The sequence below is a fragment of the Thalassophryne amazonica genome, chromosome 5, assembly GCF_902500255.1.
Source record: "Thalassophryne amazonica chromosome 5, fThaAma1.1, whole genome shotgun sequence".
Lineage (NCBI taxonomy): Eukaryota > Metazoa > Chordata > Actinopteri > Batrachoidiformes > Batrachoididae > Thalassophryne > Thalassophryne amazonica.
In genome coordinates, this window is record NC_047107.1 from 101,547,494 (window position 1) to 101,575,096 (window position 27,603).

At 41.5% G+C, this 27,603-nt stretch overlaps 1 protein-coding gene across 1 annotated transcript in view; it reads right to left on the minus strand.

Annotated features, from left to right (window-relative positions):
- The window catches only part of tars1 (threonyl-tRNA synthetase 1), a 35,824-nt gene that overhangs the window by 3,782 nt on the left and 4,439 nt on the right, over nucleotides 1-27,603 (minus strand). The window contains exons 2-16 of the mRNA XM_034170982.1: nucleotides 25,954-26,031; nucleotides 22,498-22,688; nucleotides 21,587-21,710; nucleotides 19,328-19,452; nucleotides 17,390-17,507; nucleotides 17,243-17,307; nucleotides 16,476-16,554; nucleotides 16,171-16,317; nucleotides 15,392-15,490; nucleotides 11,247-11,413; nucleotides 10,815-10,977; nucleotides 5,505-5,642; nucleotides 4,724-4,801; nucleotides 4,548-4,648; nucleotides 4,044-4,148 (exon numbers count right to left, since the gene is read on the minus strand). Of these exons, the coding sequence (XP_034026873.1) occupies nucleotides 4,044-4,148; nucleotides 4,548-4,648; nucleotides 4,724-4,801; nucleotides 5,505-5,642; nucleotides 10,815-10,977; nucleotides 11,247-11,413; nucleotides 15,392-15,490; nucleotides 16,171-16,317; nucleotides 16,476-16,554; nucleotides 17,243-17,307; nucleotides 17,390-17,507; nucleotides 19,328-19,452; nucleotides 21,587-21,710; nucleotides 22,498-22,688; nucleotides 25,954-26,031 (1,778 nt within the window). The remainder of the gene's footprint in view (nucleotides 1-4,043; nucleotides 4,149-4,547; nucleotides 4,649-4,723; nucleotides 4,802-5,504; nucleotides 5,643-10,814; nucleotides 10,978-11,246; nucleotides 11,414-15,391; nucleotides 15,491-16,170; nucleotides 16,318-16,475; nucleotides 16,555-17,242; nucleotides 17,308-17,389; nucleotides 17,508-19,327; nucleotides 19,453-21,586; nucleotides 21,711-22,497; nucleotides 22,689-25,953; nucleotides 26,032-27,603) is intronic.

Below are 27,603 nucleotides of genomic sequence, written 5' to 3' on the forward strand. Positions count from 1 at the left end.
TGTGTGTGCACGCGCGAGTGTGAATGTGTTTGTCTATATGTGGCACTACTTTTGGCCTTATAACTGCTGAGATAGGCTCCTGCCTCCCCACCCCCCCATGACACTTGATCGGAGCAAGGAGGTATAGAAAATGAAAGTGTCTTTAATTTTTGGTACTTTTCTTTTGTCGCACATTCCTACAATTTAAACTTTCCAATTCACCTAACCTGCATGTCTTTGGAAGTGGGAGGAAGCTGGAGCACATGGAGGGAACCCAACAAAACAGGGGGAGAACATGCAAACTCTACACAGAAAGGACCAGGCAGGAACTGAACCTTCAAATACACACACACCCTTCCAAGATGGCGCCACGTGAAGGCGCCCTGGTATTATGGTGCTCCCTGTTTTGTCTGTTTTTGTGCATGAATCGTGTGTCATCGTGTCCCTACACCCGCGAGGAGCTTCTAAACATCAAATCATCAACACCCACGGACATTACGCCAGTTTTTTTAGTGCCTGCAGCTGAACTGGTTCACTTTTTGGCCAAAAAAGTGAGACGACGGCGGAGAGGGAAACGCGCTGGAGCTCTCGTGCGCCTCAGACGAAGGGGCACGCACACGCCCCTACCTGGGATATTTCTCTCCAACGTCCGCTCACTCCACAACAAGATGGATGAGCTGGCACTGCTGATGAAGAAGAATAGAGATTTCTCCTCATCTTGTGTACTGTGCTTCACGGAGACGTGGTTAAATGCACAGACACCGGACTGCGCGCTCCAACTAGAGGGATTCCAACTCCTCCGTGCAGACAGAGACCGAGCACACTCTGGTGGAAAAACTAGAGGGGGAGGACTCTGCTTCTATATCAACAACGCCTGGTGCTCCGATGTGACTGATCTCCCAACACTGCTGTCCCTCTCTGGAATATCTCCTCAAACTGCAGACCGTTCTACTCTCCACGTGAGTTTAACCCTTTCATACTTTGCTCTGTGTATATTCCACCGAGCGCGGACGTGCACGAGGCCGAGCGCGCGCTCGCGGATCAGATTATGAGCGTGGAAAGAGACTTTCCGGACTCTCGTTATAATTCTCGGCGATTTTAACAAAGGGAATCTCCAGGAATTACCAAAATACAGTTTGTTAAATGCCCGACCAGAGAAGGGAGCACGTTAGATCATTGTTACATGACAGTGAGCGGCGCCTACCGCGCGGTGGCCCGTGCAGCTTTGGGACTCTCAGATCACGTGATGGTCCACTTGATCCCTGCATACAGACAGACTAAAACTCTCTAAACCTGTTGTGAGGACGTCTAAAGTGTGAAGCAATGAAGCTGTAGAGGAGCTACACGCGTGCTTGGCCACCACGGATTGGGATATGTTTGAGGCTTCAACAGACAGTCTAGATGACTACACGGATACTGTGACGTCATATATTCATTTCTGTGAAGACAGCATCATCCCACAGCGCACCAGGGTGAGATATAACAATGACAAGCCCTGGTTCACACCTAAACTCTGGCAGCTCCGTCAGCAGAAAGAGGTGGCTTTCAGAGAAGGAGACAGAGACAGCTATAGAGGTGCAAAGTACAGATTTAGCAAGGAGGTGGCAAAGGCTAAATCCATGTACAGTTCACGTCTGCAGCAAAGGTTCTCTGCCAGTGACTCGACCTCTGTGTGGAGGGGGTTGAAAGAGATCACCAACTACAAGCCCAAAGCACCTCGTTCTATTGACGATCTCAAGCTGGCCAACGACCTGAATGTCTTCTATTCACGGTTTGAAGACAAGGACTCACACCTCCCCACCCCCCACACAACTGGATATTAAAATACTCTGGACCTCCCCCCTCTCACTGCTGCCCTCCCCACTCCCCCTGTTGCCCTCTCGGTCCAAGAGGAGGATGTGAGGAGACATTTCAAAAGGCTGAATCCACGTAAGGCCCCGGGCCCAGACTGCGTCTCTCCTGCCACCCTGAGACACTGTGCTTATGAGCTGGCCCCAGTCTTCATGGGGATGTTCAACACCTCCCTGGAGTCATGCCATGTTCCAGTCTGTTTCAAGTCCTCAATCATAGTTCCAGTCCCCAAGAAACCACGCATCACTGGACTTAATGACTACAGGCCTGTGGCTCTCACGTCTGTAGTCATGAAGACCTTCGAACGCCTGGTTTTATCCCACCTGAAGTCCATCACCGCAGTTTGCCTACAGAGCCAACAGGTCTGTAGATGATGCCATAAACCTGGCCCTGCACTCCATCCTGCAGCACCTGGACTCTCCAGGAACCTACGCTAGGATCCTGTTTGTGGACTTCAGCTCTGCATTCAACACCATCCTTCCAGCTTTGCTCCAGGACAAGCTTTCTCTGCTCCACGTGCCCAACTCCACCTGCAGGTGGATCACAGACTTCCTGACGGACCGGAGTCAGCGTGTGAGGCTGGGAAAAAATGTCTCGAACACTCGGGTTCTCAGCACAGGATCTCCACAGGGCTGTGTCCTTTCCCCTCTGCTCTTCTCCCTCTACACTAACTGCTGCACCTCCAGCCACGACTCTGTAAAGCTCATCAAGTTTGCGGACGACACCACCCTCACCGGACTCATTTCGGATGGGGACGAGTCTGCCTACAGGAGGGAGGCGGACCGGCTGGTGACCTGGTGCAGCAGCAACAACTTGGAGCTCAACGCCCAGAAAACAGTGGAGATGATCATGGACTTCAGGAAAGCCACAGCCCCCCCGCCCTCCCTCGCCCTCACCAACAGCCCCATCACCACTGTGGTCTGTCACCGCTTCCTCGGCACCACCATCACCCAGGACCTCAAGTGGGAGTCAACCATCAGCTCCCTCATCAAGAAGGCCCAGCAGAGGATGTACTTCCTGCGGCAGCTGAAGAAGGCCAAGCTGCCTGTTCAGCTGATGGTGCAGTTCTACACAGCCATCATCGAGTCCATCCTCTGCTCCTCCATCATGGTGTGGTATGCCGGGGCCACAGCCAGGGACAGACAGACTGCAGCGCATTGTGGCCTCTGCTGAGAAGGTGATCGGCTGTAGCCTTCCATCTCTCCACAACCTGCACGTCTCCAGGACTCTGGGCCGAGCAGGTCGGATCACAGCTGACCCTTCTCACCCTGCACACGGTCTGTTCAAACCACTCCCCTTGGGCAGGAGGCTACGGTCCATCCGGACCAGAACCTCCCGCCTTAAGAACAGTTTCTTCCCCTCTGCCGTTAGACTCATGAACTCCTCATAACTCAGTCACCTTAAGCTTAACTCTGTCACTTTATCATTTTATCACGGGTCACTTTAGACAATGTACTTTGGTTTTTAATTGCACTCCTCCCACTGCACTGTTTTTTCTGTTTCTCTGTTACACACAGCCTTTCATATTTCTTTTTTTTATCTTATATTTTATCTTATTTTGAAATGTTATATTTTATCTTAGCATTTTATCTCTTCTTAATGTTGCACCATTGTACCGAAGCAAATTCCTAGTCTGTGAATCCTGTTCACTGGCAATGGCAATAAACGTCTTCTGATTCTGACAAATTTAAAAAATAAAAATAGCAAGAACAAGAAGAACTTTATTAATCCTGAAGGAATTTTAATCCTTGGATCAAAAAGTTACTCTAAAAAAGACTGTGTATGTAGCATTCTCCCATTTTAAAGATGCTCAAAGTGCTTTACAATGATGCCTTCCACACACACGGGCACATCATCGTGCTGCCATGCAAGATGCTCAACTGCAGACTGGGGAAATGTGGGGATTAAGGAATTTGCCCAGCAGCCCTAAGTGATTTTCTAGTCAGACAGGGACTGGACAGAGGATCCTCTGGTCCCAAGACAATCTCTTTAATCTTTTCGACCATCACCATCCCAATAATTGGTAGATTAATGGCTTACAAAAACAATCTTTGGTTGCAGCCTTATCCAGCACCAGAAAATGTTACAGAGATCAATCTCCCTAATTGCAACATTTCACCAGTTGTGTGTAAACTGATATCTACAGATCCCTGGGGAATTACAGTGACTGATACACACTATATTTGCAAATCTTAAAATCCAACATTACAAACCATTTTCCGCCATAGTTTTCAGTCAGGATAGCGATCATCCTCTCAACTGATCCCAGGATAGCTCTGTGGATGATCACTGGCCTCTTCCTGTCATCCCCATCGTGGCTATAGAGTCATTAGATGGAGGAAATAACTTTAGAAACAAAAACTCAGAGAGTACTTTAAAGACATTAATTCCCCAGCTATACGGTGCTCATGTTTTATTTACAAAATAAAGCAAAAACTTACATACACTACCAGTCAAAAGTTTAGTTACTTTCCCTTTCACTTGAATGTGGAAAGTGTGTCTAAACCTTTGAGTGGTGGTGTAAATCCCTTCTGGGGAGCAACAAAGAGTTTATCATACTTAATGGACACCATGGATGTCATACACCTTTATTAATTTTGCTATCAACATTTCATTTTCATAAAAATTTCAGTGGGTATTTCCTTTTTTTTTTTTTTTAAACAGCAGAAGCCTTAATTTTAAACACTTTATCTTCGTTTGAAGATAAAAGCAGTTACCTGACAAAGGTGAGGTTGAAGCGGATTGGCAGCTGGAAATCGAGCTGAATTGTGGCACATTGATGGTATCGTCCGATAGCATCCTTAATCTGAATGTCGATCTGCAGAGAAAAACGAGTGAATCTGATCTGCGCGCTGCCTCACAGTTCATCTCTTTGCTGCAGAGCACGGCTCACCTTTGGTCCATAGAAAGCTCCATCGCCTGGGTTCAGAACCCATTTCTCCCCAAATTCATTCAAGCTGTTCTCCAATTGCTGCCAAAACAACAAGTAGTTTGGTTACAATATGGCATGCAGAAACAAATACAGGAAAACTGAGATGTAAACTCAGCTGTACCAAAAATTCTGCACATCTGGGTCTCATCAATACAGTGAAAAATGCTTATAGTCAAAGAAATGTTCAGATTCTTATCCAGTGGTTACACCAAGTTTATGAGCTCTTCACTGTGCAATCAGTGAATTCAAAATGTTCCCCATTTGTTCTTAAAGTACAGATGTTAATTGTTCAAATTCAGATATTATCCTCATTTCAAGACCCGCTGCTTCCTCTGATGTTAACTGAAAGATGAAGCATCATATGAGCAACAGCCCTGTGTTGAAATGTTTCAAATTATGTGGCATCTGTCCGCAGCCCTCATCATGCTGTAACCAACAAACAAAAAGGTCATCACAACGAGTAGTAACACTCACAAAGTATTCAAGACGTAAGATGTGAAGTTGGTCCGCAGAGTTAATGAGATTTGATAAAGTAATATAGGACAATACCACTGATGTGGATTCTTTGGAAAAAGAAATGGAGAAATATGTACTTCATAACAGTAGTCTACAAAATAAACCCCATTCTTGTCAATGTGCACACACACACACGCACACACAGAGTAATGTTTCTCCAGAAGCTGACTTTGTGCTGTCCGCAACATAATATGTTGAAATATGAGTGCAGTAGAACTCAGATCACCTTTTCTGCTTGGTCCCAGAATTCCGGATCTCCCAGGAACTTCTCTGGTCGAGTTGACAGGTTGAGTTTAAAAGTGAAGCCAAACACATTGTACACAGTCCGTAAGAAGTCCAGGCAGCCCTTTATCTCCTCCTCAATCTGAGGTGAGAAACAAAAACAAAATGTACAGTGCATCCAGAAAGTATTTACAGTGCTTCACTTTTTCCACATTTTGTCATGTTACAGCCTCATTCCATAATGGACAAAATTCATGTTCCCCCCCCCCCCCCCCCCCCAAACTCCTACACACAATATAAATATACCCCATGATAATGTGAAGACGTTTTCTTGAGATTTTGCAAATTTATAAAAAAAAAAAAAAAAAAAAAAAGAGAAGAAAAACTAAGAAATCACATGTACAGTATTCACAGCCTTTGCCATGAAGCTCAAACTTGAGCTCAAGTACATTCTATTTCCACTGATCATCCTTGAGATGTTTCTACAGCTTAGTTGGAGTCCAAGTGGGCTAATTCAGTTGATTGGGCATAATTTGGAAAGACAGAGCACAAAACAAGCACAAAGTCAAAGGAATTGTCTGTAAACCTCTGAGACAGGATTGTCTCAAGGCACAAATCTGGGGAAGGGCACAGAAACATTTCTGGTGATTTGAAGGTCCCAGTGAGCACAGTGGCCTCCATCATCTCCAAATGGTAAATGGACTACATTTATATAGCGCTTTTCCATCGATGCTCAAAGCACTTTACAAATGAAGAGTTCAGACCCAAAACCCAGTAAGTCCTTTTTTCAAATGGAGAAAAATGCAGTTGAAAATGGAGATTTAAAAGGAACAGACTTTCATCAATAACATGAAAACAGTTTGTTCAAATTCTTTCATATTTTGCACACTGATGGTCCCCTCGACAGCCAAGTACATCTTGCTGTCAACTAAAAATTTATGGTTTTGGAGATACTGGGTTTTGCATCTGAACTCTTCAAATAATGCCTCACATTCACCCTGATGTCAGGCTGCTGCCATACAAGGTGCTCGCTACACATCAGGAGCAACTAGGGGATTAAAGACCTTTCCCAAGGGCCCTCAGTGATTTTCCTGTCAGGCTAGAATTTGAACCGAGGATCTTCTGGTCTCAAGGCCAACACCGTGACCACTAGACCATCACTTCCCCTGTAAATGGAAGAAGTTCAGATCCACCAGGACTCTTCCTAGAGCTGGCCAACCATATAAACTGAGTAATGGGGAGAAGCACTTTAGACAGGGAGGTGACCAAGAACTCGATGGTCACCCTGTCAGAGCTCCAGCATTCCTCTGTGGAGAGAGGAGAACCTTCCAGAAGGACAACCATCTCTGCAGCAATCCACCAATCAGGCCTCTATGGTAGTGTGGCCAGACGGAAGCCACTCCTTAATAAAAAGTACATATTTGCCAAAAGGCACCTGAAGGACTCTCAGACCATGAGAAACAAACTTCTCTGGTCTGATGAGGCAAAGATCAAACTCTTTGGAGTGAATACCAGGCATCCTGTTTGGAGGAAACCAGGCACCATCCCTACAGTGAAGTATGGTGGTGGCAGCATCATGCTGTGGGGATGTTTATCAGTGGCAGGAACTGGGAGACTAGTCAGGATTGAGGGAAAGATGAATGCAGCAATGTACAGAAACCTGCTCCAGAGTGCTCTTGATCTCAGACTGAGGCGACAGTTCATCTTTCAGCAGGACAGTGATACTAAGCACACAGCCAAGATATCAAAGGAGTGGCTTCAGGACGACTCTGAATGTCCTTGAGTGGCCCAGCCACCGGAATCCGATTGAACATCTCTGGAGAGATCTGAAAATGGCTGTACACTGATGCTCCCCATCCAACCTGATGGAGCTTGAGAGGTGCTGCAGAGAGGAATGGGCAAACTGACCAAAGATAGGAGCACCAAGGTTGTGGCATCATATTCAAGAATACTTGCTGCCAGAGGTGCCTTAAAGTTTTGAGCAAAGGGTGTGAATACTCATCTGCATGTGATTTCTTATATAAATTTGCAAATATTTCACAACAACTTTTATCATGTTGTCATTATGGGGTGTTGTGGGTGTTGTCGAATTTTGAGGGGGAAAAAAAAAAAATTCCTACATTTTGGAATAAGGCTGTAACATAAGAAAATGTGGATGAAGTCAAGTGCTGTGAATACTTTACAGATGCACTGTAGCAGGAGCTGTATCATCACAATTTGGTTTCAGTAATATAAAGCTTTATTGTGCCATTGTATAGAGTTTAAAAATAAATCAATGACCCAATCATAAGATATTTCATAAAGATACAGAGAAGAGAAACAGCAAAATACAAAACAAGGCAATTTAACATTTCCTGTAGCTATAACTACATAATTAATGATTAAAAAATCATTATGTACAAAGTGCTGTCACTGTTTAATCACTGCTTTTGATGATGCAGACAAAACTAAAAATCAATGGGCTTCTCACTGCTCCATTTTTACACCTGCTTTAACTAATAATAACTTTAACAATTTGAACAAGAGTTATCAGGAGACGACTTATCCCTGATCCCCACAAATCAGCAATACAAAGTGTTAGGGTATCACCCAAATACACACTTATGGTACATAGGAATGAAATTGGTCAACTTTTTCTTTAGATATTGCGCTAATAAGCGAAAAAGGACAGATGGACTGACGGATGGACGTACAGACGGACGGACATGCTGATCGCTATACCCCTGTAATTCATACCAGGGGAAAACGTAACTGTAAGCTTAGTGGCCACCAGCACCCCGCGATTAGCAACAAGGCTTCACAAACAATTTCAACAACCTGCCTGTCTATGTTGCCATTGTTCATGTTAAAACATGCCAACATCACCCAAAATAGAGGCTTCAATGGTCCTCAACAGTATCTAACAGAATTCAAATTTTCAAAGCTGAAGATTCAGTGGTTTTGACGGAGTCAGATAAAAAAAATTTAGCAATTCACTGACTGATGGGCCTCAACAATACAATGATAAAATCAGAGCTCCTCTTTTATAAAGGAACTTAACATGTTGCAATGAAAGGTTCCGGGAGTTCTGAACACTCAAAACATGACCAGAATTTGTTTCAATGCCGTCAGTGTGACCTTGATGTTCTGTCAGTTTTCAACACTGATCTTTAAAAAGAGAAGGATTCACACTCTTGTTTATTTCTTCAAAATGTTCAACCAGTTACCCTTATTGACCTTGTTTTTTTTTTTTTTTGATTTGATTCACATGCTTAACTTAATCTGCAAAACCTGTGCTGAAGTTAGTATTATTATACATTTCACTATTAGAAAATTAATGCCCCCCTCAACACACACACACACACACACACACACACACACACACACACACACACACACACACACACACACACACACACACACACACACACACACACACACACACACACACACACACACACACACACTATCCCCAATGTTCACTCTCCTACTTGTTTTCTCCTTTCATAATATCTCTACCAAGCATCATTGGCACAACTGCTAAGCCACATAAATACCTTCTACCAAAGGCCATTAACTTCACCAGCTGGAATCCATCAAGGAGAGGGAGTGACTATTAGGAGGAGGAAGTGCCGCGCCTTTATGCATACAGATCAGGACAGTGCTCACTGCATCACATCCAAACATTGCTTTATAATTCATGAAATCAAAGAGCTGAAGCAAAAAAATAAATAAATAAAAATTAAAAAATGAACAATAGGAATTATACAATGAATAACCTTATTGCCGCAAGGGCTCTTTACCTGTAGGTCTGCCCCCACAGGTATCAACTTATCATATAGCATGAAGAACATGACCAGTCATTTTTTGCTCAGCTCAGTTTTGTATGTTGTGGTTACAGGCATGTTTGCTTGAATAGTAATGCCAACAACATTTTAGTGATATGTAGCCGAATTCTCACAGCCATTATAAGACACCTGGGCGTAGAATCTAAGCTAAATGAACAAATAAGATAAATAAATAAATTAATTAAATGAGGTTATAACATGTTTCACTGACATTTCTGGTTGCAATCTTCTCTGTTGGAGTATCACTGCAGGCGGTGTTCAAGCAGTTCCACAACACACATGCGTGCAAACTAGGGATGTTAATCTCATCACTGACAACGATTCAATACGCATCTCGATGCACTACCAGCAATACGATACATGACAATACGATGCGATATGATTCACCCCTTTCCCGATTTGATGGTGATTCAATTCCTCACAATGCGATTTGGTGCGATACGATGTGATCAACAGAAATACCAAAAATTTAAATAAAAAAATATAAGCTGTAATTCAGTATGATACTATAGTATTCTTCTTCTTCTGATTCTAATAGAGGCAGAGGATTTGTTTTATTCCTTATAAGCAGCAAATTTACCAGATGCAACATTAAGGAACAAGAATCAGTTCCCTCATATTTGGAACCCATCTGATCACAAAGTCAGAGCTGAAACAGTACAGTAAAACAATGTCTCTCTCAATGAGTGACTTAAAGTGAGTCACTCATTGAGAGAGTAGCGCGCTGGCAAAAGTAATTGGAGATAATTTCTTACCAGCCTTGCCGAGTGGGACGGTGGTGGCCATTGGATGCTTTCCAAACGACATGCGTCTTGTCAAGTTTCCATCTTTAAAAAAAAGGCCAAAATATCTCCAAAAGCCTGAGTTAAATGTTTTAGGTGCGTCAAAAACGACTTCCAACTGCTTGCTGCTGTTCTCGCAGGCCTCCATTTTGAAATGTGCTTTCAGGCTTCTATCAGTGATGATGCATTCAATGTGCCTCAAAACAACAACAAAAAACAACAATCAATGCAAGCACGCAGCGATCGCGATTTCAGATGACAACTGAATCGATGCACACTGGATGAATAGATACACTCACATCATGCACGTTTGTATCTAGATACCGATTTGTATCGATTAATCTCCACATCCCTAGTGCGCAAACACAAAGTGACAGCAACAGTGAACCAGGTGAACTGAAAATAACCAACTACATTATTTCAGCCAGGATGCTTTGAAGCATAACTCCAAATGGAGTAGATGTCAAAGCTGCAGTCCGTAGCGGTGCAGAGAGGCGAGCCAATTAGCGCAAAAGACTGTAGAGGACGTCAACGTTGTTTGAGGCCCCTTTGTTTAATTAAGTGGAGTTTCTCTCTTTATGTTTTTTTGAAGAGAAGCTGAGGGTCCATTATATTTGTTGTTTTAGTTGTGTGGTTTGATTATACACCCGACCAAATGGGACGATGGTGTAACAAGCATGTAAACATGGAGGCTGTGGGCCGTACCTGGTCCATGGAGCAGAAGATATGAGCGTCGTCTTGCTGGAAGCGGCGCACACGTGTGAGGCCAGTCAGGGCTCCGGACAGTTCATTTCTGTGTAGGACCCCAAAGTCAGCCATGCGAAGAGGCAGCTCTCTCCAGGATCGTGGCCGATGATCAAACATCAAGCTATTGCAAGGGGGGGAAAAAAAGCAACAAAAGATATTATTAGCCTGCAAAAGTTGGAATAAAAGAAGATGCCATGCTGCTTTGATACCATTACGAAAAGATCAATACTTTGAAAAATGTGTTTGCAAGTTCAAATCACAGTTTAATATTAAACCACAGCTTTCCACTGCGGGATGCTCAAATATTCCAACACTTCATCACAGACAAAATATGTGAACACAAGGAGCTTTCAAGCTCTTTAAAATAAAGCAATAAGTACTAAGTTTTACCAGTGACCGGGGCAGTTCATGGGTTTGAGGGCAAATGTCTCCTTCTCAACCTCAAAGGAGAACATGTTGTCGCTGTAGTGCTGCCAGTGGCCGGAGGTCTGCCACAGCTTACTATTATACATGTTGGGTGTGACCACCTCCTGAAAGCCCCTCTTCCTGTACTCACTCTGCCAATGACAAAGTTTTCTCATCACAAGGATTTCACTGATTGACACATCAACAAACGAGCTTCCTAACACTGTACACAACTACAAACAAGCAGTCAGTCAGTCAACACCTGACAAATGAAATGATGTTCATGTCCAAATTAAGGCATTCATAACCCTGCAAGCAATGTGTGAAGTTTAGAAAAGAGTTGTTGTATAACCACTGCCTTCTTAGTGCTGGTCCCTAACCTGGATAGATTAGGAGGGAAGCATTAGGAACCTGTGTTAAACAAACATGCAGCTCATAAATCTCATTTGATCAGATGAGGCTCAGAATATGAATGGCCACCAGTGATACTGGATGAAGAAAAAGGAGGAGGAAGGGATGTCTGGAGGCAGTAGGAGGAAGAAGGGCAGAAGCATAGAGATCAGTGTTTGAAGTTTTCATGTTGGCACTGTAGTGGTAAAGGGAGAGGACAGGCTGATATGTCCGGAGAGGAAAAGGTTAGACAAACTTTGCATATAGAAGAGCAAGTGGAAGGGAGGCAAGGCAAGGAGCACTGGTTGAAGCTGTTCTACTATGGTGTATAGATGGGAGAATAAATGGTGTCAGCGTAATCCTGAATTCAGAGTTTAATAAGAGTGGATAGCAGATGATGTGAGTGTCAGAGCGATGAGTGTGATGCGGAAAATTAAGAGATTGACTATGAATGTCATTAGTGCATATGCCTTGCAACTGGGGTATGACAAGAGGGGGGAAAAATAATCCTGGGATGTGACGGATGAACTGAAAGAGTGTAAACCAGTTTTATTTGTTATTATCTATCGTCCACCTGGTCGTTACTGTGAGTTTCTCTGTGAATTTTCAGACCTTTTGTCTGACTTAGTGCTTAGCTCAGATAATTATAGTGGGCGATTTTAACATCCACACAGATGCTGAGAATGACAGCCTCAACACTGCATTTAATCTATTATTAGACTCAACTGGCTTTGCTCAAAATGCAAATGAGTCCACCCACCACTTTAATCATATCTTAGATCTTGTTCTGACTTATGGTATGGAAATTGAAGACTTAACAGTATTCCCTGAAAACTCCCTTCTGTCTGATCATTTCTTAACATTTACATTTACTCTGATGGACTACCCAGCAGTGGGGAATAAGTTTCATTACACTAGAAGTCTTTCAGAAAGCGCTGTAACTACGTTTAAGGATATGATCCCTTCTTTATGTTCTCTAATGCCATATACCAACACAGTGCAGAGTAGCTACCTAAACTCTGTAAGTGAGACAGAGTATCTCATCAATAGTTTTACATCCTCATTGAAGACAACTTTGGATGCTGTAGCTCCTCTGAAAAAGAGAGCTTTAAATCAGAAGTGCCTGACTCCGTTGTATAACTCACAAACTCGCAGCTTAAAGCAGATAACCCGTATGTTGGAGAGGAAATGGCGTCTCACTAATTTAGAAGATCTTCACTTAGCCTGGAAAAAGAGTCTGTTGCTCTATAAAAAAGCCCTCTGTAAAGCTAGGACATCTTACTACTCATCACTAATTGAAGAAAATAAGAACAACCCCAGGTTTCTTTTCAGCACTGTAGCCAGGCTGACAAAGAGTCAGAGCTCTATTGAGCCGAGTATTCCTTTAACTAGTAATGACTTCATGACTTTCTTTGCTAATAAAATTTTAACTATTAGAGAAAAAATTACTCATAACCATCCCAAAGACGTATCATTATCTTTGGCTGCTTTCAGTGATGCCAGTATTTGGTTAGACTCTTTCTCTCCGATTGTTCTGTCTGAGTTATTTTCATTAGTTACTTCATCCAAACCATCAACATGTCTATTAGACCCCATTCCTACCAGGCTGCTCAAGGAAGCCCTACCATTATTTAATGCTTCGATCTTAAATATGATCAATCTATCTTTATTAGTTGGCTATGTACCACAGGCTTTTAAGGTGGCAGTAATTAAACCATTACTTAAAAAGCCATCACTTGACCCAACTATCTTAGCTAATTATAGGCCAATCTCCAACCTTCCTTTTCTCTCAAAATTCTTGAAAGGGTAGTTGTAAAACAGCTAACTGATCATCTGCAGAGGAATGGTCTATTTGAAGAGTTTCAGTCAGGTTTTAGAATTCATCATAGTACAGAAACAGCATTAGTGAAGGTTACAAATTATCTTCTTATGGCCTCAGACAGTGGACTCATCTCTGTGCTTGTTCTGTAAGACCTCAGTGCTGCTTTTGATACTATTGACCATAAAATTTTATTACAGAGATTAGAGCATGCCATAGGTATTAAAGGCACTGCGCTGTGGTGGTTTGAATCATATTTATCTAATAGATTACAATTTGTTCATGTAAATAGGGAATCTTCTTCACAGACTAAGGTTAATTATGGAGTTCCACAAGGTTCTGTGCTAGGACCAATTTTATTCACTTTATACATGTTTCCCTTAGGCAGTATTATTAGACGGCATTGCTTAAATTTTCATTGTTACGCAGATGATACCCAGCTTCATCTATCCATGAAGCCAGAGGACACACACCAATTAGCTAAACTGCAGGATTGTCTTACAGACATAAAGACATGGATGACCTCTAATTTCCTGCTTTTAAGCTCATAAAACTGAAGTTATTGTACTTGGCCCCACAAATCTTAGAAACATGGCGTCTAACCAGATCCTTACTCTGGATGGCATTACCCTGACCTCTAGTAATACTGTGAGAAATCTTGGAGTCATTTTTGATCAGGATATGTCATTCAATGCGCATATTAAGCAAATATGTAGGACTGCTTTTTGGCATTTGTGCAATATCTCTAAAATTAGAAAGGTCTTGTCTCAGAGTGATGCTGAAAAACTAATTCATGCATTTATTTCCTCTAGGCTGGACTATTGTAATTCATTATTATCAGGTTGTCCTAAAAGTTCCCTGAAAAGCCTTCAGTTAATTCAAAATGCTGCAGCTAGAGTGCTAACAGGGACTAGAAGGAAAGAGCACATCTCACCCATATTGGCCTCTCTTCATTGGCTTCCTGTTAATTCTAGCATAGAATTTAAAATTCTTCTTCTTACTTATAAGGTTTTGAATAATCAGGTCCCATCTTATCTTAGGGACCTCATAGTACCATATCACCCCAATGGAGCGCTTCGCTGTCAGACTGCAGGCTTACTTGTAGTTCCTAGGGTTTGTAAGAGTAGAATGGGAGGCAGAGCCTTCAGCTTTCAGGCTCCTCCTGTGGAACCAGCTCCCAATTCAGATCAGGGAGACAGACACCCTCTCTACTTTTAAGATTAGGCTTAAAACTTTCCTTTTTGCTAAAGCTTATAGTTAGGGCTGGATCAGGTGACCCTGAACCATCCCTTAGTAATGCTGCTATAGACTTAGACTGCTGGGGGGTTCCCATGATGCACTGTTTCTTTCTCTTTTTGCTCTGTATGCACCACTCTGCATTTAATCATTAGTGATTGATCTCTGCTCCCCTCCACAGCATGTCTTTTTCCTGGTTCTCTCCCTCAGCCCCAACCAGTCCCAGCAGAAGACTGCCCCTCCCTGAGCCTGGTTCTGCTGGAGGTTTCTTCCTGTTAAAAGGGAGTTTTTCCTTCCCACTGTTGCCAAGTGCTTGCTCACAGGGGGTCGTTTTGACCGTTGGGGTTTTTCCGTCATTATTGTATGGCCTTGCCTTACAATATAAAGCGCCTTGGGGCAATTGTTTGTTGTGATTTGGCGCTATATAAATAAAATTGATTTGATTTTGATTTGATTCTGGATGGAGCACCACTCCATCACAAGTAACTTCCCCAGCCAAGGCTGTTACCCATTTACAGCTGTGTGGACTGGGTCAATGCAGATTTGGTGTCCAAAACACAGACAGGTGGCCTGAAGCACATACCTGGAATCACATCTGATATCTATATATGGGTAAACTAACGTTTATCAAACAGCCACTGTAAAAATAAATAAAATCACTGCAGGTTCAACATCCATGACTTACTCGGATGAATTTAATCAGAGTGTTGTAAATGAAGGCCCCTTTAGGTAGGAAAAAGCAGCTTCCTGGACTCAGGTCATGGAAGAAGAACAGATCCTGTTCCTGAAGAAGAAAAGCATTTGTTTGCATTTACTGGAAAACTGACAATCGCCAGTCAGGCCAAACTGGTTCTACATGGTGACAAGATTCTCACATTTAATTAACATTTGTTTGTCTGCTCAGCTCATTTTTCCACACCCATCATTAGTTACATTAAGCGACAACACCTCCAAAAGCGCCAACAATGAACATGCTTCAGACACCAGCCTTTACAATTACAAACAACCACTGAAAAAGTACATGCTGAAATAAAAAAAAATTACAGATAACACAACAGATCAATTTTGTTTAAAATATGTAAATTTTCATCATGCAATGGCCAAGATCTATCATCACTTCACTGATTATAGAATATATGAACAACTGATAAAAAATAATCATGTACCGTAATTTTCATTTGTTATAAAAATGTAATTATGAAATTGATGGCTGTATTAAACTGAGAGAAAGAGAGAGAGAGAAAGAAAGAAAGAGTCAACTCAGGAATCAAACCAAACAAATGCAAAAGCTATTACTGGTTCGGGCTTTCAAACTGTCTTGTAGACTGCACAAAATTTGTTTTAAATGGAACATTTCTGCAGTTTCTCTGTAGAATCACTTCAAACTTGAGACACACACGATGCAACAAATAATCTGTAGTAAAGTTTTGCAAACTGACAGTGTCCTCACATCTTAGACCTTACCCGTCCCAGTTTTCGATGATCTCTGTTCTTGGCTTCTTCCTGGAACTTCTCCCACTCTTTTAGCATTTTGGGGTCAGGAAAGGAGATTCCATATATCCTCTGGAGAGTCTCCATATCTGCCTTTCCTTCCCAGTATGTAGAAGAGTTCTAGTACACCACAGAGAATTTATCTCTCATTTTTTTGGTCTCTTTTCCCCTGAGAATACTACATACGGTACTCGTGCTTGTGAAAGCTATACCAATTAAAATGATTAATTCACATATACCAGCAAAAACAGTGATGCACCACTGAAAGAAAAGCTCACCTTGTGGATCTTAAGTGCCTTGATTTTCCCAGTATGTCTTACATGTGGGCCCCGGCACAAATCTATTAGAGGGCCGCACCTGAAACACAGCATGTTTATTATGCTTCAGTATTTTTAAATGATAAATATGTTTAAAGTAACACAGAATTAGCAGACAAATATAGCATGTCACAGTGCATTCCAAACAAATTCAAAATCAAACAAACCTCAAATAAATACAAAGTACCCTTAAGCTGGAGCTCCAACCAGGAAAGTCGGACCAAACCCATCAACCCCAATTTTATTCTGAGACGTTACTTTTATTTTGATGTAATTCAATGTGGCAGTGCTCAGAGTCAATAATTTATCAGCTAACAGCTGAATTTACACTACACTATACTGAAATTAACGACTCAACATCGTAAAGCTACCAATAGCTGTTACAAATGCTATACATATTTTTCGGGACTTTTCTTTGGTGTGGGCAATGGTTATTTCCATTAGTAATTAATTTTCATTTATTTTCACCACTTAGTCCAATCAAGGGTCATGGGGGAGCTGGAAGCCCATCACAGCAGTCATAGGGCGAGAGTTAGGGTACACACTGGACAGGATGCCAGTCTATCGCAGGGCTACATATAGACAGACAAACTCATTCATACTCGCACGCACACCTACAGCCAGTCAAATTCATAAACCTTCATGTCTTTGGAACCCACGTGAACATGGGCCGACAAGTATGAATAATAACAACAACAAAAATTTCCACTCGCAGACCCTGGGCTCACCTGTACACTGTTGTGGTTGGAGTAGTAACTTTCTCATTCAGAATGCGGCACTTAAACTTGTTGTACTGTCAAGAAGAGAGGACAGTGTGAGACATGTTTTACTTATGCATTACTCTTTACACTTAGGCTCCTGTGTATTTCAGACACCTTGAACATTTCCAACAGAGTTTCCTTCTTTATCTCCAGTCTTTCAAATGGCTGCTTCTCCTTCATGATCTTCTTGCACAAGTTCTCCAGACAGGGGAAATCATTGCTTGATGCACCTCTGTACAAAAAACAAACAAAAAAAATGCTAACCTATATGTCATAAGGACTTTACGACTACATTAACATGCAAATTCATCCAAAACTGAATACATTCAAGCAGAATTTTCTGAGGGCATCCAATGACCAAGCCTTCTGCCATTTGTTGAAACCTGATATTCAGAAACATGATTCTTTGCCAGAAATTTAGAACTTATGCCAAACACAGGCAGTTAGAGTGAAAGACTGTGGCTTTAGGGCTTTAGAGCAAAGTCAGAATGCCCTTGCAAAGGAGTATCCAAGAAACCATTAGCATAAAACTCCTTCATTAAGAAGGTTGTACGATTAATTAGACAGTACTACTCGACGACTCCTGCAGGCTGAAGCAGGTAGAAATCTCTTTTTCCACCAAGTCGTCAAGAGGAAAATATTGTTAACCAGTAATAAAGTGCTGAAATGTCTTAGAAGTGCCTGAAGATGTCCATTTCTGAATATATGAATAATTTTACAACCCAAAACCACAGAAAGTTGGGGCTATAAGGAAAAACAAAGCAGAAAATAGGAACCAAAGATATTTCACTTTTTGATTTTTTTTTTGTGGTCAACTTCATTTAATTTGTTAATATACACCCATTCAAGCATTTAAGGCTTGGAACACATTCCAAAAAAAGTTGAGATGGGCAAGCCATTCTAAATATATGGTTTAAATGATCACTTTACAACTAGTTTAGTTGAGACAAGTCAGGGGATGGACACATGAACATTTCCATGCCACTAAATGTGTCTTCTACTTCATTAATCATTAAGAAATACAAACGGCATAGCACTGGGTGGTAAATCTGTGTCAAGTAGGCAGGTCACAAAAATTGAATAACCATGCCGGAAGGAGACCTGTGAGGGAAACCACTAAGATACCCATGACAGTTCTGAAAGAATTATAGGCTTCTGTGGATGTGAGTGGAGAAACCCGGAATGGTGCAATATTTGCTTGTTACATCCCCATTCACAGGTTCATGTTAGAGTGGAGCGGAGAAGGATTGTAAAACAGAAAAACAGATCTAATTTAGGCTCTGGTTTCCCATGTGCCTTCTGGCTAACTGCAACTAAAGTGTTCCATGTACTTTTTAAAAAAAATCCTCCTCTATAACAGTTCATCATGAAGGTATATAACTGGTGAGGCAATAAACCAAAGCTAAACTATACACAACCACAGAAGCGTATACGTCCTTTAGAGCTGTTTCGGTGTCTGGGTGGCTTCCCTCAGTAGTTTTCTTTCATAATGGTCACTCAGTTTTTGAAAGAAGTCACCTTGAAACACATTTACCATATAGTACGATACTGTTGGTATTTATTAATGATTGATGTAAATTAAGTGTAATTGACTTGGAAATGTTCATGTATCCATCGATTAACTTGGTCCATGAAAACTGGCTGTAAAAGTGATGATTTAACCCTTATATTTAGAATAACTTGCCCCATTCCAACTTTATTGGAATGTGTCCCAGGCATTAAATACAGGAATCGATGTATAAATTATGTAACAAATGAAATAAACATGATCATGAAATAAAAGAGGAGTTAAAGTAAATGCAAGGATTTTGCTTTTTTACATTTTCCACCTTGTCCCATTTTTTCTGAACTGGGGTCGACATTTTATGCATCCAATCCCTGAGACACATATACAAAGACATCATTTCAAATCCACACACCAGAAAACTCCAGCTTGTGAACAACAGCTTTGTGACAGCAGCTGTGAAACCTTGAAGTATACACACAATAATACATCACAGAAAACTGACTACCAATGCAGCCTATTTGGAAATCAAAGGCTGTAAAACTCACTCATTGTTCTGGAGGAACATGTCGTAATAGAAGCCGTTTTCAATGGGGGGACCATAACAAAGGCAGCCTCCATACACCCTCTCCATGGCTTCACCCAATATATGGGCACTGGAGTGCCAGTACACCTGACAGATGGAAGAGAAAATACTCACTGATTAACAACATAACAGATGGGACAGAAATGGTGGACAGATTGGTTGAAACTGGAGAGATGATGGTCGAGAGAGGCAAAAATTAATGAAATTATCCAGTACTGATTCAATCCATGCTGTGTAATAATTTTTGATCTCTGTTCATTTTTCCAACTGGAGTAAAATACCACCAAGTGTGAAACAGCTGTTTTAGTGACAAGCACTCGAATGCAACATTTTCTGGTCAGTTTATTCTTCAGTTTTAATTACAGGAAATGTACAGAAGCGTATTGCATTCACTGGATTTATATTAAAAAAAAGAAAAAAATCCGCTGATCTCGTAATTACGAGAAAAGATCTCATAATTACGAGACAAGGCTATTTTTATTTTTATTTATTTTGTGTGTGTGCGTCTAAAATCGCTTCCGTACAATGGACTTCCGTACTTCTAGTCCCTCAGTAAAGACAAGTGTGAGAGTCATAATCGAAAAACGGTCAATTTGTAACTAGAGCCCGACCAATATGGATTTTTTGAGGCCGATGCCGATAACGATATTTGGATGAAAAATGCCGATAATCGATAAATCGACTGATGCCGATTTTTTTTTTAATGAATAAAATGTTCTTTTTTTGACCCTTAACAAAAAAGGTATGAGCTAAAAGCTGAAGCTTTGTCCTCATATTGATTAACTATATAACAGAGAGAATTTTCAAGTTCAAAAAATGCAAAAATGCAATTGGAGCAGTTAGGGGGCCATTTAAACGGGCCAACTAGTAAGATATCACTCCTGAAAATGATCTTTGCCATATCACGTGAGGTAAATCTGCCCTACGATTGGATTTTGTAAAACCATGTGACAGAGAACCAATTCCGATTGGACACTCAAATTGTGCACGTCCTCACACATCTTTTATGAGGAATACCAAGATGGCCGACGGTGGATCGAAAGTCTGGAGTTAACTTATCAGCAAAAAAGTACGTTTCTATCTCATATCATTAAAAAGTTATTTACAATTTAGTAAAGCTTGGTCCCAGCTGTCATATACGACGGCCTCGGCCCGAGAGGGTTAATAGTGAATGGCAGTAATTCCCAGAACCCTTCCGGGCGACCAGTGACCAGTGAATCTGAATGAACTTCTTAGCAGTAAACTAAAGTTTTTCATGCATTCAGAAATAAGGTCTACACTACGTGGGCTTAATAAAAAGCGTGGCCGACGCAATGAAGCACATTTGACACATTACTACATAAACTGAGTTAATCAAACTGAGCTGAAATGAAACGGGAGAAATGTGGGGTGAATGTAATCGCAAAGTTATTACAAACAACATCCTTATAATTATATCCTTATATTATAGCCGATCAGTGCAGTGTGACAGCGAACTACAGGGGCCGGTGATGAACACATTTAAGCAGGGGTGTAAGCAGCTCTCAGTTGAATGAAGTCAGAGCTCCATCTACTGGACAAATGGTGCAAGGACATTTTACATTGCCGACACAAACATTATTTCAGTAACTGTTCAGTTTATAAGAAATTATTGGCGTTCTATTGGCAAAATCTCGGCCGACAGTGAGTACTTTGAAAAGGGCTTATATCAGCCAATACATCGGTCGGGCTCTATTTGTAACCACCGACACTGCACTGATCGCACACCACGTGCACACAAAGTGTGGACTTTCTAATAAAATGTTCCTGGATGAATGAAACTCCTCCAGCGAGGCAGGGCATCCAGGCTGGCATGCACCTGGCTGGGAGTGAGCCCCTCTTTGTCCCTCAGTGGTCGGTGGGGCTGTGTGAGTGAAAGCTGGAAGTTTGGAGGAGAGGCAGACATGGCTCATTTTGGTGAGACGCCCCGTGCTCCTCCCTGGACATTCATCCAGGAACACCTTAGGGGAAAATCCACACTTTGTGTTTGATTACATTGTGATATCACCGGCTAACCTTAGCCCACTTCTTTACTGAGGGACTGGAAGCACGGAAGGGTGCATATATATGTATATATAAACAATTTAACCACTGATCTTTTCTCGAAATCACAAAATCAGCGGTCAATTTTTTTTTTACTCCAGTGAATGCAATACGCTTCCGTAAAAATGGGAAACTTAATGTTAAAAAAACAAAGACTTACAGCTTGGGCTTCCTCATCATCAAACTTCAGCAACTTAAGACTACAATCTTCCTCCAGAGGTCTATCCAGGTCCCAAACACAGTCGTTCACTTTCGCAACTACTGTGTTGTCAGCAAGACCTTGACTGCACATAAAAAAGAAAAATATTTTAAATTTACCTCAAACTGTCAATACAGGAATAAACAAACCAACCACAATTCATGCCCCTGCACTCACTGACAGATCTGCATTTATGCAGACTATAGACAACTTGCTGAAAAATGGTCTCTGATCAAGCATTCAGTTTGCAGATTTCTATTTTTGACCAAGTCTATACATAAGATATATCACGTGCAAATGCGCTCAGTAGTACACAGATCATCAGCCAGCACATCCTTTTACAAATGCACTTGTATCTACAGTCCATCAGAAAGTCCTGACTGATGATTTGTATCATGTCATTTATTTTTCTCTTTTGCTGGCTCATTCAGTACTGCCACAATGTATATGGAACTCTTAATGTACAATGATAGCAGCTTTACTTTCACAAAGTAAAGTACACGGTGCTGGTAACGTGCTAAACCAAATGGATGACAGGGACGCTAACAAAATGACTGTGGACAAAGACTTGAATTTCAAGCATGTGGCCGTGAAATATGAATGTGCGTACATTTGTTGGCATCTCTCACAAAAAACTGTTTGTGCTGATGGGTGTTGCGAAGCCTTTTGAAAGTTTAATAGTGATTACAGGCTGTACAGATAATTTGACAGCTAATCTTTAGAAATTCAATTCCTGGAGCAGCCCTGAGGTTTTCTTTATTTTATACTGCAAGAAAGCAAGGTCTCAAGATTAATAACTGTCAACCAAAAGAGAAAATAAGAGTTTCTTGCCAGACATGGGTATTTTTATTTACTGTCATCACCACACTGACCTGATGCCACAGGCCACCTGGTAGGGTGTGGTCTTCCAGGACTCAGCCGCCACCACCTGCCCATCAGGAAGGGTCACCTTAATGGCTCGACTCTCGCTTGCAGCTCTCTCAGCCATGAGGGTTTCATGCTCGGCTTTCAGCTTTGTGTACAAAACAAGGCGCTCCTCAAGGTAGGAAGGTGGTGGTGACAGCTGGATCCCAAAATAAAATATAAAAATAAGTAAGTGGCAGTAAACAGTGAATGCTGCACCCGTGGTACAATTTCCATTAGGTATTTCTATCTCGATAAATAAAATACATTTGTGAAGGTGTTCATTTCACGTTGTGCAAAGCCATATCACAATGCATCACAGATCTGTTGAATTTAGGAACTGCACTAATGGCCCAGTCACACGGCACACAACGATTCCTCAATGAAGGGAAAAAGTTAAAAAAAAGTCACAATTCTTTGAGAAAAGGTGGACGAATGAGCTTTATCACCGAACAGCCTGCGAAGCAAGAGCACAAAAGGGACGAAAGAGGAACTTAAAAAAACTGAAGCTAACGATCGACGCTTTAAATGAAATGCGCCTGGAACCACAGCTGGAGCAGTGTGTGTCTGCATGAGTTCCAGAACTCAGCGCTGGGACGGAGCTCATTGCGCCTGAGTCCTGGAGAAACTGCAAACAAGCTATGGAGATCTGTGCGCACTTCGGTGGACCACCTGCTCTGGTTCCTCGTCCAGAACAAAAGCGGGATCATCTCAATCATCATCAGAATCTTCACTGTCTGACGACACGCTGCGCGCTCCGTCTTGCTCCAATTTAAAAAGAAGAAAAAAAAAAAAAAAAAGAGTGCTGTGGTCACTGTCAGTGGGTGTGAACGCATGCACTGACTCATGTGCGGTTATTCCACCAGCTGATCACTGATCCACGTGAATTCTGCCTTCAGAACAGCTCTTTATATAATCATTTTGATTCATCTACCTGTTGCCACATGTACAGAAGGACTGGATTGTCATTCCTACACTCATATTGTTATATTTAATAAAAAAATAAGCCCACGCAGGAGCTGCTGCTGCTGCATTCAAATTCCGTCGAAAATTACACAACTTTTTGTTTCAAATCCAGCAGTTACTTGTGGCAAAATAATTAATTATATCCACATAAAAGATTAATTCTGGCCTATATAACGTGCCATAGCGCATTGAAGCTGCCCCCCCCCCCCCCCCCCCCCACACACACACACAAAAAAAAAATCCAAGCAAGCAGGCTGAGTTTGCCCTGTAATTTCTGACGGTCCATGAAGCAGCAGCAGCCACAGCGCTCAGAAACCGGCTTCTGCACTGTCTGAAAACACTCAGCTGCTCCAACAAAGTCAAATTAAACAATAACATTACGAAAACTAAAACGATTAAAAAACGTCAAGAACGACAGCAAAACGAAACAGATGAATTGAGGTTTTCGTTGCCCTTCGTTCAAATTTTTCAACAGTTTAAAAATCTTGACAAAGCGCCAGCTGCAGGAACGAAGCTGCGCGAAGGTTAAACGATGCCAACAAAAGTCAATGAAAGTCCAGATTTCTTGTTTCGTCAGGGTTTCGTTGCCGTTCGTTAAGTGCCGTGTGACTGGGCCATAAGCAAACAACTCTGCATGCAGCCATAGAGCAATGACAGACAAATCTGCTGGCAAGAGAAACTAAATGAATAAAATAACTGTTCCGGAGGTGTCAAATTTTGTATGGACCAAGGTGGTGTGGAGAATACAAGATAAGATGTCCCAGAATAATGTAAAAAGTCAAATGGTCAGGTCTGGGAGCACACCCACTACACTACGGAACAGGTCCTGGACAGAAAATACCCAGGAAGACAACTGGCACATCCTCACTTCTTGAAAGCTGCAGATATGCTACAGCCAGGTGAAGCATGAGTGCCACCTTAGCCATTTCCAGCTAATGGGTTTCTCCCCTGTGAGGAACATGTGAGAAACATGCCACAAGGCCAAAATGACATAGGTGGAAGTGGTGGCCCTTATTAGAGTCTCCCAAAGTAAATAGTCATTTAACACAAAGCCAATCCAGCAGTACAAAAGGATTCTCCAAACAGACCTAGTACCAATCTGGTCATCACCTTAGGTCAGTGGTTTACATTTGTAGGGGATTTTCTTATATTTGGATCACCTCCTGGTAATTTATTGTGGTGACCGAACTCAAAGACTCAAAAGGCTAACAGGAAACTGACTTCAAAATCAAATGTTGCATAAAAAAGATGCCTTCACAGAATGCACAGAGTCCTTACGACAGCACTGGACTCTTGAAGCAACCACCCACCCTTGACGTTGCATACAAGAGCCCCGCCAATGTTTTAAGCCTGTGCTCGATCAGCCCCCAGGTGGGCGGGTCTTGCCCTATTGCGTGGATCAGTACAGTTATGTGATTTGGATGGAGAGTGTTGCATTTGTCATTTGTATGCAGGTGACAAGCTTGCGTTGTTCATCTGAACGGTATCTGTTATATCAAAACATTGTACTGCCTGTGTTTTGTGTCAGCATGATAAGCAAAGAACAGAATATTTCCTGACGCGTGTCTGCCCCAGACAGAGATATGAAGACCTTCAGTTACACTGTATCATCAAGTGGTCCGAGGCCAAGCGTCATGGAACATTCTGCCCAACACGTTCAAGTCTCACAAGCATACATTAAGACAAGAAGCACCAGGACCCCGCAAACTTGGACCTTCATTCTCCTACAAAAGTATTGGCATTGCTAAACACCTCTGTCTTGGGACCTCATGACTGCATAAGACCTTCTGGGCAACTCTCAATCTCAGAGTTAAATTAATCTCACTACAAGTTTGAAATATGAACTCCATATAGATAGAGTTCTGATGGCTGATGCTAGGAAGTCATGTCAAGCCTGGACCATCACAAACCCAGACACTCTGACTCCTCACTCAGTTTCTCAAGTGATGCATTCAGGGCATCCATTCATTACATCAAAATCACAAACCTGCATCATTAGATCTCAATAACATTCCAGCAAAATTTTTTTTCCCCTGAAATATTGCGAAACATGGCATTGTCGAGCACACAAGACAAACTAGTAACAGCACAATGAAGTTTACGCTGTAAGACGACAACAAGAGCAGAAACCCACATTTACAAGATAATGCTTTAGACTGCAGAAAGGTTATCTGCAACAACACTGGTCCGATTTAATCAACCACACTAGCTATTTTACATGTAGAAGTCAATACATACAATTTGTAGTTACACATTTCATTAACAGTGTTCTGAATTGATAGTTTTATAATTCTCTACCACACTGAGCCAGAGTGTGGGCACTGTAACGATGTAACGATACAAGCACGAGCAACATAAAAACACCAAACAGTGTGACTTATGATCTTGTTGTAATCTCACCTTCGTCTTATACAGTAACTGCATGCCTATACTATCTAGCACTAAATTTAGCAACTCACCTCAGCTCTGCCTGCAGAGTCTCCTGCAGCACTTTTCAGCTTCTTCTTTCCTCCAGCTTTCCTACATTCGGCTTCCTCCTGTCCCAAAAAACACAGCAGGAGGTTTCTTATAATTTCCCCAAGAAAAGAAATGGATTAAATGCCATTCTGCTAATCCAGTTTAAGACATAAATACATGGATACAAAGAGTGCTGTCTGTTGGCATACAGATGGGAATGACAATTCTCAACAATACTGCACTAAATATAGCGAATTTAAGTCAAAGAAAAACTTATTTTCATTAACCTCTAATCCAAAATCTGACACACCAATTTGACCAAGCTGAATATCCCACAGCTACAAAAACAACACAGACTGCAACCAGGCATCTTCACATATTCACCTCATGCTTTCTTGCATGCATTGCTGGTTGGGAATGTGTATATCCTGTTGTCAGATGACTGAATGGAACTGCTTAGCGTCCTTCAAAGCAGTTCCATCGTGTGGTGGATACACTGATGTGCAGCCCCAGTGCATGCTCCTTGTCACATGCATATTTTGTACTACAACTAACAATTACTTTTGTAGTTGATTAATCTGTCAATTATTTTTTCGATTTACTGAATAATCTAATGATTTTTACCCAAGGCCAAAATATGGCCATTGGGTATTGCAAAGACTTTGCATCCATCCATCCATCTGCCTGTGCTCAACATAAATCCATTCCTGTTACTGCCAGGGTCTTCAAATTCACAAAGAACATTTTTGGGACACAGACCTTGGACAAATTCAAAGATGGCTAACCCTGACCTATTTTAAGAGGTCAAAAGGTCACATTGTTTCCTATTTTTATGCTCATATGGCTGAAGATATTTCAGTATTACGTTATATTTTATTAGTCTATTGACTATTTTCTGATTACTCAAATATGTTTATTAATTTACCATTAAATCATAAGAATAAATTCTACCAATTAAATGAAATAAAAAGGCAGTCATGGAAACAAAATACAAAGAAAATCTTACACACAGCTTTGCCTCTTCCTGAGGCACAAAAAGACAGAAAACAAAATGTGAACACATTTCGTAGCACTGCAACTGAATTATTTTCCATTATCAATTAACCTGTTGATTATTTTCTAGATCAGTGTTTCTTAAACCTTTTCAAACCAAGGACCAATTCACCAATTAAAAAAAAACAAAAACTAAATATTGTGGACCACCGAACTCCACAAATAGCCAAAAACATTAATAATTTCAGGGCTGTGAAATGAAAACTGAAATCCGAGGAAAATATGCAGGGGTCGAGCTGATAATGTTGAAATAACAGAATATGACATGGAAGTAGGACCTGGAATTATTTTCCTTTTAACTGTAAACCAAATTATGCATTGACTCAGAACAATTAAACTACATGAAATTCATGAAGACTGAAAAGACTTGAAGCATTTCAAAAACCACAGCTAATACTAGGGGAGCTACGACCACTACCTTTTCACTCCCCCCAAGACTAAACCAAACCAACTTTTTTAGGTTCCTTAGATGACCCCAAAACACAATCAGAATGTTCCCAAAAATAAAAACTGGCCTCCAGCCAGTTATCCAAGATGGCGTGCAAGTGGCTGCCAAAATAGGGTTTTTCACTTAAACACCAATGATTTCTGTCATTATT